The sequence below is a fragment of the Balaenoptera musculus genome, chromosome 19, assembly GCF_009873245.2.
Source record: "Balaenoptera musculus isolate JJ_BM4_2016_0621 chromosome 19, mBalMus1.pri.v3, whole genome shotgun sequence".
NCBI classification, from domain to species: domain Eukaryota; kingdom Metazoa; phylum Chordata; class Mammalia; order Artiodactyla; family Balaenopteridae; genus Balaenoptera; species Balaenoptera musculus.
The window spans coordinates 10,674,370-10,693,138 of NC_045803.1; the positions used below are offsets into that span (position 1 = coordinate 10,674,370).

Consider the following 18,769-nt stretch of genomic DNA (forward strand, 5'->3'; position numbering starts at 1 on the left):
TTCAGAATCAGGCTGCCTAAGTTCAAATCCTAGGTCTGCCACTTACTAGGAGACCTCAGGAAACTGACTTCATCTTTTTAAGCCCCTGTTTCCTCATCTGTAAAATGGGTCTAATAGTAGGATGGTTGTGAGGATTAAATACTAATAATAGTTGACACTTGTATAGACCTCTTCCATATGCTAGGCGCTGTTCTAGCACTTTATGTCACATTACTTTGTGAGACTTTGGACACATTACTTAATTTCTCTGGGTTTCAGTTTTCTCATCTGCTGTCGTGAACATCTGACTTAGAGTCATTGCACACAGGGTAACAGTACCAGGCACTGCTCCAAAAGCTGGGGACACAGCACACAACACAATAGACAAAAGCCCCTGCCATCATGGAACTGAAATCCAAGTGGGGGAGACAGATGGAAAAGAGATAAGCAAATATATGTCTGATGGTGATAGCAGTCCTACAGAAGATTAAAGCAGGATACATGGCTTGAGTTTGAAGGGTAATATTTGGGTTAGGAAGTTTAGGGAGGGTCTAAGGTGACATCTGAGCAGACTGCTGAGACAGTGAAGGATCCATGTGGATATCTAGGGAAGAGTGTTCAAGTCACAGGGAACAGCAAGTGCAAAGGCCCTGAGGTGGGAACATGCATGGCATGTTGAAGGAACAAACAGCAAGGAGGCTGGAGTGGAGTGACAGCTGGGGAAGTAGTGGGGATGGGTAATATTAAATTTAGGAAGCGAACCACATGCAGCACTTAAGACTAGAGCTTGGCTCATGATAAGAAGTGTTGAACAGTGGCTCCTACGTGTAGGAGTAGAAGCCTACCTGATTCCCCTCTGCCCCTTGAAATGTCAGGCCTCACAACTGTTTGTTAGGTCAATGGCTGAAAGGACACATCAGAAATCCTGTGTTCAGGATTTCTGTGGGGCTCTGAACCCCATGAGGGCAGGCCTGGGGCTGTCTTGATCCCTGCTGTGTACACAGAACCCCCAGCTCAAAGCAATGTCCAGGGGAGGGGCTCAGGGAACATTTGTTGACTGACTGTATGTCAGTCTCTCCACCGATGTCTTAATGCAGGCCTCAAGGTCCACACTTCTGGCTGTGTGCCTGTGTCTGTGAAAGTCGGGATTGTGCAAACGTGCACTCAGCAAACGTTCCCAGAGCGACTCCTCTTGTGCTGTGGACACAGCAGTGACCAAGACAGCTCTGGCTCTGTCCTCACAGGGCTCAGTCCAGTGGAGAAAGACCTGTCTCCAGCTAGTGATGACCCACAGCGGGCAGGGCTGGGATGTGGGGACCCAGGGAGCTGGTGGGTGGGGGGCAGTGTCCCAGAGGAGGTGGTCAGGAAGGGTGTCCTGGAGGAGGAGCCATGGAGCTACAACCTGGAGGATGCATAGGGTAAGGTGAAGAGTTGCATGCCTGGAGGCATGTCTCAGTTTAGGGAAGGGCGCCAGGAGGTAAGCGGTCACAGCTAGTTAGAGCAAGGGAGATGAGGCTGTGGGAGTTAAGAAGTCCCCTCCCCCCCAAGGTATCGTTCACCAGTTAGCAGCCTGGGCTCTTCTCCCAAGGGTACTGGGGAGCCATGGTAGGTTCTGAACAAAGAACGGCCAGGGTCAGGTTTGTGCTTCAGAAAATTCTGGCTGCTGGGGACTTCCCTGGTTGGTCAGTGGTTAAGAATCCTCCTGCCAGTGCAGGGGACATGGGTTCGATCCCTGGTCCGGGAAGATCCCACATGCCGCGGAGCAACTAAGCCTGTGCACCACAGCTACTGAAGCCTGTGCGCCTAGAGCCCATGTTCCGCAACAAGGGAAGCCACCACACTGAGAAGCCCGCACACTGCAACAAAGCTCGCCGCAACTAGAGAAGGCCTGCGCACAGCAACAAAGACCCAACTCAGCCAAAAATAAATCAAAAGTAAATTTTAAAAAAATGGTTAAGATGGTAAATTAAAAAAAACAGACTCCGTGCTTCCACTGCAGGAAGCACTAACTTCCACTTAGTTCCTGGTCCAGGAACTAAGATCCAGCACGTGGCCCGTGCTGGATGAAAAGTGAATGGGAGGGGCAGGGGACCAGGGAGGAGGCTGAGTTGGGATCCCAGGGTATGAGGAGGAGCCTGGACCGGGTGGTCTCAGTGCAAGTGAAGAGGTGAGAATGCCAAACAATTGTGGGGTACAGCTGACAGGCCCTGCCAAAGACTGTGGGATGAGGATTTGGGCAGGGGGTAGGCCAGTGAGTTTAGGTGGCCTGAGAGCCCACACCCCGCTTGGTTCTATGAGCTCAGCAGGTACTGATGCACAGCAGGGGAGGGAGTGGAGCAGGTCTGTGGCTGTGGCTACCTCAGGGATGGAGCCTGCAGAGTGTGTGTGTGTGTGTGTATGCATACACAGGTGTCTGCACACAACTCTCCTGGGACCTCGTGGATTCCCTGCCTGGCTCTGCAGGGCACTGTGGTGTTGGAGCCCAGGGGAACCTGGCTTGGTTCTCAGCCCCGGGGCTCCTCTCCCAGAAGTGTTGATGAGACCACACCCCCTCCCCCCCAAAAAATAAACCTGGGAATGTGGGGTCCCAACCCCTCAGAGTGCAGGGACACCCAGGGGCCTCAGTCTCCTCATCCATAAAGTGGGTGAACAGTTCTGGTACCCAGCTTGTTGGGAAGGCACACGCGCCACACACCAAGAGTCTGGCTGGGTCCTTGGCACAGGCAACCCGGAGGGTGCTGATGGCACCCCAACAGCTATGGCCGCTACAGCTGGGCACCACTCTGAGCCAGGATTCACTCGCAGGGTCCCCTGGAGACGAGCTCATAAGCCCAGAGAAGCAAGGTCAGGCAGCCAGGGTCCCAGGATTGCTGAACAAGGCAGGCTAATGGGACTGTATCAGTGGTGGGTAGGCGCTCCTGCCCTGCCGGGCTGTGTGAAGCCAGGAGATAACCAGCGGCACAGGTGAGGCTCCACGCCTCGGCGGGCCTCGTGGTTAAGAGCACTGGTGTGGTGAGGTCGTGGCGAGCAGCTTCCCCATCTGTGAAATGGGGATGGTTACGGAAGCCCCCTCAGAGGGCTCCTGGGAGGGGGAGAAGGAGGAGAAAGGGGCCTGGCCCAGAGGGTCACTGTCCCCAGTTTAGCATGTCCCGCGTCCTGCGGGTCTCCCTGCCAGACTCAGGAGAGCCACCCCCACCTGCTCTCCAAGGTGGCAGGGGAAGGAAGGCACAAGATGGGGGGCTCTGTTGAGTTTAAGTTAAACACCCATATGAATTTATTAAATCCAGACTGTGTTAAAGGGCGGCGGTCTGGGAGGAGGGAGTGGTGGGGGATCGAGGGACAAGATGATGGACGGCCGTGGGTGTCCCACAGAGGGGCCCGGCCCCTGCCCCGCCTGGCCCACCCCCTCAGCAGTGCCATGTCAGCTTCACCATGATTCCCGATGGTGTTGGGCTGGCGGGGCGAGATGGCTGGAAACACGGAGGGACAGACAGACAGACGGCGCCTCCACAAACGACGCACCCTGGCCCCCACACCACACACCGGCCCCGGCCCGATCTGTCCAGGGAAGGGGCGACCGGGAGGGGAGGCGAGGGGGCCGGGGCGGCGGGGGTGGGGGTCACCAGGAACGGCTAATCCCTTTTTTTGTCCTCTGCCGGCTTTGGAGGGGCTTCCTGGGGCTCGCTGTCAGAGCTGGCCCCCTGGGTGGGCCTGGCGGGCGGGGGTGTGGAGGCCTCCTCCCTGGCGGTGGCGGTGGTCGTGGCGGGGGCGGGGGCCGGCGGGAGGGCCCCTGCTGCTGTTGGGGCCTCGCCACTCATGCCAAACTCGTTCACCCGCGTAGGGTCGACGCGGTAGATCCACCGTTGGTAGAGGTAGATGAAGAAGACCACATCTGGGGGTGGGGTGAAGGGGCAGCGTGAGGGGAAGGGGCAGGGCCCACCCGGCTCACTGTCAGGCTTGGGGCGGGGGGGTCCTGCAAAGAGTGGGCTGAGCCCCTACGCCGAGGCCGGCGCTCCTCCCTCAGACCAGGGCCCTGCCCGTGCCCAGCTCTGGTGGGAGCCTGCCGGCCAGCCCACCCACCTGCCCACCAGGCCTCACCGTCCCGCAGGCAGCCGATCCGGTACATAACAGGCATCTTGATGACAAAGGCGAACAGGTCATCAATGAAGGTGTTGAGGGCCTTGTAGGTGAGCATGCGCCAGGGCAGGTGGGCCACAGACTTGAGCTTGTAGTTGATGAAGAGCTGGGGTGTCATGGTGATGAAGCCTGCGGTGGTGAGGAAGGGACATCCATGAGCAGAGGAAGGGGCATCTTGACCCTCCACCTCTTTGACTGCATTTCTGGCCTCTGTCCCTTCACTCACTCTGTTCCAGCCACACTGGCCCCCGTGCTGCTTCCAACACCCCAGGCACATCCTACCTCAGGGCCTTTGGACTTGCTCTGCCTTCTGACACCAGATCTTTGCACAGCTCCTTCCTTGGCACCTTTCAGGCCTCAGTTTACATATCATCTCCTCGGAGAGGTGACGATGGAGCTCAGGGACACCTGACCAGCCTCCATGGCCCTCTCACTCTGGCCCCTTCAGGGCACTCATCACATGCTGTAACTCACTTGTCTGCTTGTTTACTCTGTCCGATGCCTGAGGACGAGGACTGAAACGCACTGTCCAAGGCTTCCCGGAAGCCCTCCCTGACCCCTAGAGTGGACCGGGCAGCTCTTTGAGGCTGTCCACGTGCCACCCCTGCTCCCCCTGAAGTGTCCCTGACCGGAGACAGGTCTGTCTCCCGCACTGGACCCCAAGTGTTAGGAGGGCGGGGCCAGGCTGACTCGCTCACTGCCGAGGCCCCAGCACAGCCCAGCACGGGGCTGAGGACAGCTGCTGGACGCCTGCCCTGACTGCGGGGGCCGCGTACGGTGAGGGCCCGCTCACCGAAGGTCAGCAGGAAGCCATAGAGCATGCTGAGCACCCAGGAGTACCAGCCCTTGTGCTCCAGGTACAGGAGGCTGTAGACGGCATAGCAGCCCAGGAGTGGGAAGAGGATCCAAGACAGGTACCGGAACGCCATCTGTGGGGCACAGGGTGGGGCTGGGACCCAGCTCCCTGGGCCCCACCTGGCACCCCTGCTCCCCGCCCTCACACACCCACACCTGGTCTGGCAGGCCAGCCCGGGGGAATTTCCAGGTGGCCCTGGGAACTCTGGACTCGGCCAGGAAGTATATGTGGCAGGCAGGGGACACTAGAGGGTATGACGCAAGCCATGAAGCATGGGCCTGTCAGCCGACAGGCAGACATCATAGCCCGTGCCCTGGGTCCCCAGGAGCGTGTGGGTACCTGGAGACCCTCCCTGGGGCCCACTGTGGGGGACACTCACGTCGTCATACACTTTGGTCGAGGACTCAACGTATGTTGACTTGTCTTTGAAGGTTGGGCGGGGGAACAGCCCTGCCACCTTGCGCTCCCGGTCCAGCTGCGGACAGGGAAGGAGGCTGCAGTCAGCTGCCACGCTGGCTCCTGTCCCCCAGGCCAGTTCCAGCTCCTGCCCTTCCCCACCGTTCCTAGTTCCCCTGCCCCACGTGTGACCCGAAAAATCCCCTGGTGCGAAAATCCCCTTGGTCTTGGGAGTGCAGCAGGCGTTGGGAATCCCCTAGGGGCCAGCTCCAGGGTCTGGCCGGGCCACACGACCCCGCTCCCAACCCCTGGCAGCTTCTGAAACAGCATGGCAGCCTGGCCTTACCCGGACATCCATGACCTTGGTGATCTTCCAGAGGTCGATGAGGACCCCGATGAAGACGCTGACCTGGACCACGAAGTTGGTCTCGTTGTCCAGGATATAGAGGAGGACCACGAAAGACTGGAAGACGCCAAAGAAGACGGAGCGCACGGACAGGCCCTCCAGGGACTGCCGGCTGTTCCAGAACTGGATATCTGTGCACAGGAGTTGGGGAGGAAGCCAGGAGGGTGAGGGGCCTCCGAGTCCCTCCCGCAGCTCCCTCAAGCCCCGTCCTCCTCAGACCCCCGGGGCGGCGCTGGGTCTGCCGCGGGAGAAGGGTGCACACTACTGTCCCTTCCGGTGACAGTCTGCTCCACAGGCGCCAGCCGGAGCCCCAGGCAGGCAGGATCTCTGCAGTCTCACACTGGACACACCCTGCCCCCCAGGGTGCGGCGGGTCCCTTGACTGGCAGTGATGGTGGCGGTGACTGCTGCCATGTTCCGGTGCTCCCCAATCACTAAGTGCCACATCCCTAAGGCCACACAGCCTGACCTGTCCACCGTGGCGCCGTGGTGCCTCCGCTGGGTGGGAAGGTCTGGGACGTGCACTTCCAGCCCACCACCTCTTCCAGCCCACCACCCCGAACCTATGAAGGAACCAGCCCACATTCCCTGGCGGTCCAGTGGTTAAGACTCCACACTTCCACTGCAGTGGGCGTGGGTTTAATCCCCAGTCAGGGCACTAATATCCCGTATGCCACGAGGTGTGGCCAAAAAAAAAAAAAAAAAAAAGGAACCGGCCCACAGACACGCTCAGGACATGCACAGGGGCCATGGCCTCTGCTCGCCAACCAAAGCTCCTTCCAGCACTACTCTCCCGGGCCCCCGCCACCCCCCGCAGGGCCCAGCTCAGCCCCTCTCCCAGCCCTGGTCTTCCCATCGGCCAGACGAGGAAAACGGCACCACTGGACTCTGCCCAGACTGTGTGTCCAACACCTGCTGCCACAGCAGGCCGACCCAGCACGATGCCTGTCTTCCAGGCGAGAAGCCGTGCCCGAGGTCACACAGGGGCAAGACCCGGGTGCTGGCCACCCACCCGGCTCTGACTGATTCCAGAGCTCCAGCACACCTGGCAAGCTTACACCTCTCCCGTCAGACCATCAGACCCTGAGGAGATATGAAGGGGACACTCACAGGACCCCCCCAGTCCTAACTGGGAAGAATGCGTCTGAAGACAGGGTTCTGGTGGGGGTGGGTGGATCCGAGTTCTGCCTCAGACCAGAGAGGCAGCAAGCACGGGGTGTAAGGCCGGGCTCACCCAGGGCCCATGCCCTTGCTCTGTGACCCTGAGCAAGTAACCACCCCCTCTGTGCCTTCATTCGACATTAGGAAAAAAGGGACCCTAGGGGAGCCGGCCTGCAGTCAGCAGGAGCGTTTGCAAGCACGCGCCACCCCGGCACAGCCAGGGCTCCACGCACCACGGCTAAGAGCCTCCTCCCTACTGGGCCAGCACCACTTACTGTTCGGTTTTGATGCCATAATTTTCCAGAAGGTAACTCAATCATGGTAATGTCCTCTTAATAAGAATGATGATGATAATAATAATACCCATTACTACTGCCACTTCCAGAAGCTGCAGAGCAGCAGGCCTCCTTCAGACCGGGGTTCTCTAGGGAAGGAAGAAGTGGCCAGCAGGGCCTGGAGTATGAGGTGGGAGCTGGAGCAGGACGCCTGGATCTAAATCCTGGCCTTGCCACTTGGGAGCTGTGTGACTGTGGGCAAGTAACCAACCTCCCCAAGCCTCCGGGTCCTTGCTATGATCGTGGGGCTAACGACGCTTCCTCACGGGGCTGTGGCTGCAGGGCCTCAATGCGCTCACTGGAGGGCGCTCCAACCATGCCTGGCATGTGGCCGGTCCCCCTCAAACGCTGGCCATCACCACTGTTGGCCTTTGGAACCTCGGGGCCCTCTGGGACAGGGCTGTCACTTTCCCACTCAGGTGGGCCCTGTCCACTCAACCCGAGGGATCTTCCCCAACAGGCGGCCTGCCGGGCAGGGCGGCAGAAGCAGCTCTGGGGCTTCCCTGCTCCCGGCCTTGGAGTTCCCCGGCCCAGCTTCCTGGCGGCCCCGGCCTGGCCTTCGCCACGACACCAGGCCCAGCCCCTCCGCCAGCACCACGCCCGGTAGATGGGAGTGTCTGGGCGGGAGTTGGCGGCTGCTCACCAGGCCTCTGGAGAGTGGGGCTGACAGGCCCCAGGCAGGGGGAGGGCCCGAGAGGAAGAGGGAGGGAGCAGGCCCTGTCCTCCCACCACACACCCCCTTGTCCCCAGTCCCCCATGGCCTCTCACAGGGCCCGGGGTCCCACCCTTACCGTTCTTGAAGGCCAGGAACTCAAAGACACTGTGGACAATGGACACGATGATGGTGAGCGCCAGCAGGTAGGGGTTGGTCTCCAGGAGGGCAACCTGGGGTTGGGGTGGGGAAGATGGCTGTGAGCGCTGCCGTGCCCTGGCCGGGGGCTGACCGTTGCAGTGCCTTCATTAGCCGACCCATCTCTCCTTGCTCTGGGCCCCAGAAGAACCTGCTGATATTCCCCAGACCTGACCCCGGGGCTTCCCAGCGGGGTGTGGTGCTGGCCGGGAGGAGAGCAGGTCAGAGATGGGCAGATGGGCACAGAGAGGCGGGCGAGGGATGCACGGAGAGGGAGGGAGAAAGATGGAGACAGAGGAGAGATGGGGAGACAGTGATGGGGGTAGGGAGAGAAATAACTGAGAGATGAAGGGACTGTCAGAGCCAGGGACAGAAACCCAACACCAAAGACAGCCCCAGGCAAGCACAGACCAGGTTCAACAAGACAGACACAGGCAGAGAAGAATGATATTCAAGGACACAGTGAGAGGGAGCAGACACATGGAGTCAGAGCCCAAAGTCAGGGAGGCAGAACATGGGGCCGAAGAAGCAGGGAGGGGCAGATCCAGACCCAGAGGGCCGGGCCCTGCAAACATAAAAACCGTGACAAGGAGGACCATGGGGACTTCCCTGGGGGCGCAGTGCTTAAGAATCCGCCTGCCAATGCAGGGGACACGGGTTCGAGCCCTGGTCCGGAAAGATCCCACATGCCGAGGAGCAACTAAGCCCGTGCAACACAACTACTGAGCCTGCGCTCTAGAGCCCGTGAGCCACAACTACTGAGCCCGTGCTCCGCAACAAGAGAAGCCACCACAATGAGAAGCCCACGCACCGCAACGAAGAGTAGCCCCCGGTCGCTGCAACTAGAGAAAGCCCGTGAGCAGCAATGAAGACCCAACGCAGCCAAAAATAAGTAAATAAATTTTAAAAAAAAGGAGGAGGACCATGGAAGCCTCAGAGGCAGGACCCCCAGAGTCAGCCAGAGCCAGAGGGCCGAGTGCCTGTTTCCTGCCCACTGCAGGGAGGGTGGCTGGGAGGTTGTGAAACTGTGGGCAGGGGAGCATCAGCTAGCAGTCCCCAGGCCGGCAGCCTGGCCCACTTCCCCTTCCCCTCCTGCCACCCAGGAAGGGGCTGGGAAGCTCCCGCCCCCCCTCCCCCCACCTACCCACCTTCACCGAGTCCTGCTCCTCATCTGACTGCTCGTACAGCTCGTCGCCCAGGAAGTTCCAGGGCGACTTGGTGCTCTGGGCGGCGTAGAGCTGCCAGCGCCAGAGCGAGAGCGGGCAGAAGGAGACGCGGAGGGGCAGGCTGGCCAGACTCTCGTTGATGGGGTAGTAGTCCTTCTGCAGGTTCCAGTAGTCGTTGAAGTAGATGATGGGGTAGTAGTCACCGCTCACGGCATCAAACTTCACATCTGCAGGCACGCAGGGCAGGGGTTACCGCTCAGCCTGGACCAGAGGCCACAGGCACCCACGGGGGTGGGGAGACCCCTCAGCCTCTGGGGACAAAGGTGTCAAATTCGGATGTTTGCAGGGACCCAGTGGGGCCCCCGGGACAGAGACTGGGGCACAGGGAACCTTCCTGGGCTGTGCCAAGGAGTCAGGGAGAGGGCAGGCTAGGGAGGGTTGGGCAGGCCCTGGTTGAGGGGACAGCTGCAGCTCAGCTCCAGACTGCGGCTGCCCCGAGGCTCTCCACGCGTCAGGCTTTTGTAAAAGAAGTCAGAAACCTGGGTTCCTAAGTGATGCTGCCCCAATTTCCAAGGCTGGCAACAGATGCATCTTTTCCGAAAAAAGCTCATGGCTGGATGAGACCATTTTGGGCACAAGGTGGTCAGGGCTGGGGTCACCAGGTGGTGTGGGAGGGAGAGAAAGGGGAGTGTCTAGAGGGGCGGGGCAGGAAGCTTGGGAGGGTGGAGACCTAGTCAGAGATCTCGGGCTGGGGGTGGGGCCAGGAGACAAGAAAATGGCCTGGTCAGGAGCCCGAGTGGGCAGCCGGGAGCTCACACTGGTCCAGGGGAGGAGGCACGCTGCCCTTCACCCACGGCGTGTGGTCGTCCACAATGTTGATGGTGATGTTGGGGTGCCAGTGGGAGATCACCTCCACAGGCCCGTAATCCTCGGCCCTCTGAGGGGAGACGGGGGGGTGGTGGGTCTCAGAGGCACCTGCTCGCTTCCTCCTGAGGACTCCCGTGACAGTCGCGACAGAAGAGCAACCACCGCAGCGACTGCTGGCCGAGGGCTCACCCTGGCCAGTCCCCGCGCCAGCCTCTAGACCCCGCTGCCCTGGCTCCCCCCAGCCACCTGACGGAGCAGAAAACCCAAGCCTGCCCATCTGGACGGGACGGCGCACCAGGCTGCAAAGTGCAGCCTCGTGACCGCACAAGTGTGGGACCCGCGTGCAGCCTCCATACTCAGGGGCCGCCCTCCCGCCCGGGACCACCTCGTGGAGAGAGGAAGACTCTCGGTGCCACCACGGGCTAACGTCCCCGGATTAACCGGGAGTATTCCTTCTAGAGCCACGTTAGCGGGTACCTCGTCTGTGCCGGGCCAAGCCCGGGCTCAGGGTCCAGCTGCTTGGGTGTGAATCCCAGCCCTGCCACTTCCTGGCTGTGATACTTCGTGTAAGTCTCCTTCCTTGTGACGGGACCCACCCAACAGGGCTGGCGCGAGGCTTCCAGGTGGGTGCGTGTCCGGAGCACAGAGCACCCGCCCTGCCACTGCTGGAGGTCAGCTGTAACCTCGCCGGCAACACCCCCACTCCCTGAGAGCTAGCTCTACGTTCTAACCCAGTTTCCAGGGAGGGAAACTGAGGCTCAGAGAGGTGAAAGCCCCCGGCTGCCAGCGGCTCAGTGGTGGTGTCAGAAGACAACCCCCGTGGTCCGGCTGCTGGGCTGGGAATGGGCCGGACGGCACCCCCAGAACTCGACGGCTCTGCTCGTGCTAACCTTGATCATTTCTGGGTCAGCTTCCGTCTCTCCCGTCAACAGGTTCTTGGTTTTCTGAAACCGCCGGCGCTTGTATTTGTTGATCACTGAGGGCGAGGAGGCAGGGAAAGGGGGTGGATGTGAGACCTGCTGGCACTCGCGGGACCCAGGCCCCAGACCTCTGCCCACCCGGTTCCCGGCTCCCACTCTTCCACCTGCCAACCGGCAGTAACGACAACCAGAAAGCCTGCACTGCCTTCTCAAATCTCACCCCAGCCCCAGGCTCCCCATCTGTACAGCGACACCAGCATCCACCAAATTGTCCCAGGAGTCTCCTCCTCCAGGATTTGCTGCATCTGTTCCATCAGCCCATCCCCGGTGAATGTCCCCTCCGGCACATGCCTCAGATCCCAGCACAGCCTCCCACCTCCAGAGCCCCACCCCAGGCCGGCCACGGCGCCCCCTCCTGGATGACCGCAGTCACCTCCTCACTGGCCTCCCAGTGGCCACTCTTGCCCCTAAGACCCAAGTATCTGATCGAGTCATCCTACTGCCTCAGAATCCTAGACAGCTCCCGCTGCCCCGCGCAGGGCCCCTGAGGTGCTCACCACGGCCCCACCAACCTCAGCCCTCGCCACCTCTCATCCTTGCGCACCCCACTCCTTCCTCCTCAAATGCGCCGACCTTGGGCCTGCAGACGTGCTGCTGCGCCTCCCTGGCAGGGATCCAGCATGGCTGGAATCTTCCTGGTTGGCTCCTTCTCCCCCTTCCTGCCCCTGGTTAAATGTCCCTTCCGCCCACTCCACTGAAGGCGGCTGCCCGGGCGTGCTCCTTGCCATTTCTGTTTCCTTCACAACAGTTCATCACGACCCACTGGTTCACCTGCCCACTGGTTTACTTGTTTGCTGTCTGTCCCCTCAACCAGTCTGCAAGCCCCAGGTGGGGCTGGGCCCGTTTTGGGCCCTGCCGTATCCCCCCACAGTGACAAACAGCAGGATTGATAAATATAAACAGGTGGGCCGAGACAGGGCCGGAGAAGGCCGAGAGCCGCCAATGTGAGAAGTACTTTGGCGCTGTGAATCCCCGGGCAGGAGTGGACCTCACTTCCTCTTGCAGAGGCCAGGTCAGCCACGGGCTCCCTGCCACCCTGCCCCAAACCCTGCCAAGACATGCCAGGAGGACAGGGCTGGCGTTCGTTCACGCTCCATCTCCCCGCCTCCACCCTGGTCTGGGTAACTTTTCCGCTCCTCCTTATGCCTGGGACAACACATGGCCTATCCCTCCTGTGATTTCTCCATCCTGCCCCCAGGTGCTAGGGAGAGATGGGGAAATGAAAGAGGGAGCTGGCCAAGAGCGGGGGCCCTGGGGTCACATCCTGGCTCTGTCTCCCATGAACTGAGGGACGTTGGTGAGCTACATCACCTCCCTGGGCCTCAGTACCCCCTCCGGAGAATGGGGATTAAAGCCTCGCCTCTTCTGGGCAGGACCACTGGGAAGTGGCTCTCTGCTCTACGGAGCCCAGCCAGCAGAGCACCCCTGCATGTCACACTGACACACGCCACAGGGCCCAGATCCCTCCCACCCGCTCAGAACCAGGGGCTTCTGGATTCTATGGACGAGCTCAAGTTCAAAACCACTTCTGGGAATTGACTCAGGGTTTCAGCCCGGGGGCCAGCTGCTCTTATGGTTCCCGTGAATATCATCTCATCACTTCTATCACAATTAACGCATTTGAGACCTTGCTCCCACGTCAGGGGAAAGCAGTAAACACCCAAGGGTGGGCATCCTGGAGAATAAATTCCCCGGGGTACATGCTCCGCTGTCTTCCACACCCATGAGAGGCTGTCCAGGGAAGGGAGGGACCGTGCCCGGCCAGCCCCAGAGGAGACAGACTTTGGCTCAGGTGGAGAACATTCTGCAACTTGGTGGCATGCAGATGGGGTTATGATATGAGATGGACCTGGCTTCCGTAGGGAGGAAGAAGCCCCCTTTTCTTGGAGTTAAACTATACCCTGAGTACTGACAATGTGGCTGGTTGAGACTGAAATGTGCTGTGAGTGCAAAACACACACTGAAATTTGAAACCTAGTGCAGGAAGAAGAATAGTGGAGAATACCTCATTAATTTTTTATACGGATTACATGTTGAAATGACAACACGTTGACCTCAATAAATTACTAACATTCATTTTATGGTCTTTTTTTTTTTTTTAACGTGGCCACTTAGAAAACTTACAATGCCTTCTGTGGCGGGCACTGTATCCCTCTGGGACAGTACCGTGCTAGAGTGCTGACCACTGGCCCTTTGGGGAAGAGAGGAGGGGGCTTTTCCGATCCCACACTGTCGCTCTGTGCCCTGGAGTGGGCCGGTGGCCAGCTCCGTGTCCCTTCAAGCCCCTGCCCGAAGGGGGCCCAGGTGTGAGGCAAGCCTGGGGGATCCCGCTGGCTTCTCAGGTCCACAGGCTGCAGATTCTATTTTGCAGACCACACCAACATCTGTCACACTGACCATGAACACGACCTCACCACACAGTGACACGATCACATTCACCAGAGACGAAACCACAACAGATGCTGGCACTGAGCGTGGCTGATGGGTGTAACTGGCACGCAAGCCAGCAGCCGCCCACCTGGGTCACATTCAAAGCAACCGCTGAAGCACCAGGCACATGTAACCCAGACTTTCGGGGACACCTCCGTGGGAATGGCCCCTGCAGGCCACACCCCCTCAGCCCGCCTCTGCCGGCATCTTCGCAGCTGCGCTCCATGGAAGCCAGCCAGCCAGCCAGCCGGGCGGAGCGCCCTACAGAGCACGGTCCGCAGACATACTTGCTTAGAACAGCGCTTAGCACACCTGGGGGACTTTTCCAAATCAGCTTTGGGTACTGACATACGGTCACTAGAGTTTTGTTTCATCCAGTGTAGATGGTCACAAAAAAAATTCTCATCCTTTGGGTTATTTTTATACCAAAAGAGGTAGGAAAAGACCTAACCCATGCAAATTAAAGTACATCTGTCGCTGCGCCACAAAAAACAGCCAGAGGGATCTTAACCAAGTCCACAGGCGCAGCAGAATCAAAGTGAGGTGGGGCACGCAAAATTCACATGAAGGGAACGGGGGGCTTTCGGGAGGGGGGTGTGGGGGGCTGTCTGTCCTCTAGATCTGCTGAAACTGAAGTGCAGCGAGAGAGTCCCACAACTGCCGATCAGGAGACAGTGGACTCAAGGACAAAAGACACAAAGGGCAGGCAAAAAAATGCCAACAATTATTAACCTCCTGGAAAAGGAGATGTTGGACAGGAAAGGAAAAATAAACTACACACACCGTGTGGTTCAGATGGGAAGAAGAGTCACACACTCAAAACCATTTGAATGCTGAATATGAATCTAATCAAATTATGTTCCTGAGTTGAGATTTCCTCTTCCAGAGTAGGAAGTCAAGACATAATGTCAAAACTGAAAAACCAAGAAATTGCATTATCATCTTATTATTGGGAGCCTTGGAGATCAAGTAGCAGAAACAGCTAAAGCAGTTGCCTGTGGGGAGTGGAAACTGGGGGAACACAAGAGGGGGAGAGCAGGAGACAGATGAGTGTCGCTGTCTGGTTAAATTACTTGAATTTTAAACCATGTACTTATAACAAGAGATTAAAAAAATTTTTTTTTAAAGAAGATGCCCTGGGCAGAGAGAATCTCAGTTTCAAAATGAGGCCGTGTCAGAAGTCCCAAATGGCCACAGTTCTGACCCAGGGCTTCTTGGGGCCACCGGTAGTCCTGCGGTTTGCTCACACAATCAGGATTCTCAGGGGGGCACCAGGAGGGTGGCCAGCGAGGTGAGAACGGGGCCTGTCCGGTGACGTGGCCCTCACCAGCTTGCCTCGTCAAGGCAGGCCCTACTCAGAGGTGCGCGTGCGCGGGCGGAGGCTCACAGCGCAGCCATGCAGGATGCATTCACACCCGCAGCCTGGGAGCCTCGCACGGCCCCGCAGGAGCCCCCAGGGAGGCCACTGTGCAGCACCCATTCCAGAAGCGGCCGACACAGATGCAATCACGGAGAGCACACCGGATGCAACTAATGGCAAAGGGCCTCCAGTCTCCCTCTGCTCATTTAATCTAGCCATGGTTCTCTCACAGACCATTCTGGAGTGTCTGCTCTACCAGGCCCGGTACTGTGCACACGCCGGCCTCGCCCTTCCTCTTCTCGGAAGTCCCTTTCTCCACCTGCTCTTCCTAAGCCGATTCCTCTCCTGCCTGCCCACAGGTGTCCAGAGGCATGGAGGGTACGCAGGGTTCGAGCCCGGCCACCAACCCCAGCCTCCCTGAGCACAGGGTTCCTGCCTGCCCTCGTGGACCTGGGAGTCCAGGCCCGCGGAACCACGGGGGCCCCAGGACGGAGAGGGACTTACTCCGAGACGTGTGCACCGTGGCGAGCCGGCGGTACAGCGCCTTCTGCCGGGGGTCTGGGTGGAAGCCGGTCTTGGTGAAGTAGACGTGGATATAGATGGAGCCGTTCTGCTGGACGCTCTGCAAGGCGGTCCGACGGGGACAAGGAACAGTGAAGCCCCTCATGACGCCCGCCCCCCACGGCTTCCCCACCCCCGTCTACTGAGTGTTCAGGGTGGGCAGTGTAGTTAAGTGGTTAGGGGCCAGACACTGGAGTTAGGCTCAAATTCAAAACCAGGCTCTAGCACACAATGGCTGTGTGGCCTCAGGCTTCGCCTCGCTGAGCCTCAGGGCCCACCTGCAGGACGCAGATCCTCAGCACTGAGGGCACGGCAGGGCTGTAAGGATTATCTGAGAGCGCTGAGCGCGGTCACTCAAGCACAGAATAGGAGCTCAATAAACGTCAGCAGCCTTAATTCATTAAACGGTAAAACAATGAAGGCCGGATACCACTCTGGCACTTCAAATGGTAACTGCCCAGTCCAGTGAGTTCACATCTGCATAACTCATGTAAACCTTGCGCGCTGGGTCATGTTATTACCCCGTTTTCCAGATGCGGTGACTGGGGCTCACACAGAGAGGCTACGGGCAGCGAGTAATTGGATCCGAACCCCGTCCGTGGGCTCTCCCGTGGCCCTGCCTCTCACCGCCTGTGTCCTACCTCTCTGCCCGGGCCTTTCACCTACTATTCTCAACCCCCTGCCACACCCACCCAGATGAGGAAACTGAAGTGGGGTGGCCACCTGCCTGAGGCGCAGGGCGGGTGGCCGAGGCCGCACTGCAGCCTCTCTGTCTGACCTTCGTGGTGAGCTGGGATTCACCTGGCCACGCTGTGTCCTCACTGCCCTGCCTTTTAAGTCCACCTCTGTGTCAACCACGTTTTTATATTTCATGCTGTTTTCACATCTGGCAGGGGAGAGACCGCCCCTCCCAGGGCCAGCTGATTCCTGGAAATAATAAACAACTCGCCTGCCTCTGAACATACCTTTAAAATGCAAGCCAACAAACCCAAGTCCACACCCCAACCACCCCCTTGATCTCTCACACACCAGGCCGCACTGAATCACTCAGGGCAGGTACCAGACAACTACAGACCACCCCTCTAGCCCAGAGCCCGCACGTCAACCAAGCAGGCCAGTCCTAAGGTGTTTCCCCACCTGCCCTGCCTTTCCTGCGGAAACCTCAATAAAGGCTTCGGCCTAGGCCTCCCCTTGCCCCTTCTGCTCCTGTCCAAACCTGGTGCTTCCCCATGTGGCCCTGCGTAGTGTGGTGGGCCCCCTCCTCTCGGGAAATGTAAGTAGTAAATTCTTCTTCCGATGGCATTGGCCTGTGTCGCGGCTCAGTCACCTCCACAAATTAAAATCAAGTACAACTTAGACACTCTCCCGCCACAGAGCTGGGAAGGAGGGTGAGCACCAAGTCCCTGCAAGCAGCTCTCACTGCCTGGCTTAGTGCCCCTCTGTCCTCCTCGGATCTGGGGTTGGGGTCTGGGGGCCGGGCGTGAGGTCTCGGCGGGAGCCACCTCTCAGCACGGGCTGTCCTGTCTGCCTCAGAAAGAACGCATCCACCACTGCTTCCAGCTACCCAAACAGACCCAGACAGAGCCGGACAGAGCAGAGATGCTCCCTCCTTCCCAGGAGACTGAGGAGAAGACTTGATGGGGAGAAAGGAAGGAGAGAGCAGCCCCCAAGAGATGTCAACATTCACAGATTCATCAAATTCACTGATTGTTCAACAGCCGCTGATTCTGCACCCAGTCCTCTGCTGGGCAGAGCTGGGGACAGAGCTGTGACCAAGATGGTCCCGTGGGGAAAACAGATCCATATTCAGGTAGTGACAACCCCCCAGAGCTGGCACGGCTTGGGTTGGGGAGCCCAGAGAGGGTGCTGGCTGAGCCTGAGTGTCAGGGAGAGCTCCCTGGAGGAGGCAGGATTTGAACTGGGGCTGTCAGAGTCCGGAGCCAGACAGCCTGAGTTCAGTTCAGTTCACACCGGCTGTGTGACCTCGGGTGGGGCCTCTCTGTACCTCAGTTTCCTCATCAGTCAAATGGAAATAATAGTTCCCACCTCCTAGGGTTGCTGGGAGGTTTCCACCAGTCAGCCTAGGCTGGTGCCCTGTACGTAGTAAGCACTTAATCAACATTAACTATTATTTTCAAACCAGGCTGGCTGACTGGCCACCCCCAGGGATGATTACTAATCTTTCACCAGTTCATACCACAGATTTACACAACCCTGAAAGTAGCTGGGAGGATCCTAGGCCATTTCCAACTCCATCCACATGGAGAGGTGGGGAAGACAAGGCCCAGAGACCTCAGGGACCCGCCTGTGGTCACAAAGCATGTGAACTAAGAGGAGAGCCAGGCTTGGAACCTGGACTCCCGATTGCAGGACTGGGAGTTGGTTCAAGGAAATGCCCTCAGTGCTAGCCGCGCAGCCCTGGGGCCAGGAACCAGAAGCCGTCCCACCTGTGGAATGTCGAGCTCAGCAAAGTGCTCGTAGCAGCCGTCTGAGTTCTCGCCACTAGTCCAGTCGCCATACACAAGGTCATGCTGCTCCCAGAAGAGCGCTGATGTGGCATTAAAGTCTGTAAAGTGCTCGTGCTCTGAGATGTACACGTGCAGGTTCTGTTGGGAGGGGAAGTGGGCGGAGCTTAGTCAGGGCTGCTTATAGGACCCTCTGAAGGCTGACAGATAAAGAGCGAGGAAGAGCTGCGGCACTAACAGCACACTAACATGAACAATTTGCGGGGGGGTGGTTAGTGGAGAGAAGAGCAGCAGCTAGTAGAATAACCTTTCTCTTTCCTCACACCCCCACCACGTCTGTCCTGGTCTGAGTCTGTGACGTCTAAGAGCAAAAACAATTAAACAATGGTCAGCCTGCCAATTAGAATTTGGGGTTAGAAAGGATCCGGACCTCCCTGAATCATCTTCCCTCTCAGCCTCTCATGGGCTTCTTGGTCAGAGCTCCGCAGGCTTATGGATAAAGCACAGTCAAGATGTGCAAGAGTGTCAGCCGGCTACTGAGAACCGAGGGGAACTGGGGAGCTGGCCTCAGAACTCCCTCCTTTCCCAAGTCCCCGTGGCCATCTCTGTCCAGAGCCCAGAAGGCCCACTGATAAAGAACAGCTGAGTGGTGGTCACCCTGCTGGCCAGAATTCCATGAAATCAGGAATCCCAGAGCTGCAGAGAACCGCAAAGGTGGGAGAGGTCGAGATTACTGAGGTTAGAACACCTGTTGCAGATGCTCCTGAACAAAGTCCTTCTACCCGGAAAGAATACCATCACAAACCCAAAAGAATTACTTG

General features: G+C 58.6%; 1 protein-coding gene across 1 annotated transcript in view; it reads right to left on the reverse strand.

Moving 5' to 3' along the window:
- Positions 1-3,229: 3,229 nt before the first annotated feature.
- The window catches only part of CLPTM1 (CLPTM1 regulator of GABA type A receptor forward trafficking), a 30,576-nt gene continuing 15,036 nt past the window's right edge, over positions 3,230-18,769 (reverse strand). Inside the window, exons 4-14 of the mRNA XM_036833848.1 lie at positions 17,931-18,089; positions 15,427-15,544; positions 11,043-11,128; positions 10,102-10,222; positions 9,268-9,512; positions 8,061-8,154; positions 5,715-5,905; positions 5,352-5,447; positions 4,910-5,045; positions 4,078-4,245; positions 3,230-3,871 (exon numbers count right to left, since the gene is read on the reverse strand). Coding sequence (XP_036689743.1) covers positions 3,612-3,871; positions 4,078-4,245; positions 4,910-5,045; positions 5,352-5,447; positions 5,715-5,905; positions 8,061-8,154; positions 9,268-9,512; positions 10,102-10,222; positions 11,043-11,128; positions 15,427-15,544; positions 17,931-18,089 — 1,674 coding nt within the window. The 3' untranslated portion in view covers positions 3,230-3,611. The remainder of the gene's footprint in view (positions 3,872-4,077; positions 4,246-4,909; positions 5,046-5,351; positions 5,448-5,714; positions 5,906-8,060; positions 8,155-9,267; positions 9,513-10,101; positions 10,223-11,042; positions 11,129-15,426; positions 15,545-17,930; positions 18,090-18,769) is intronic.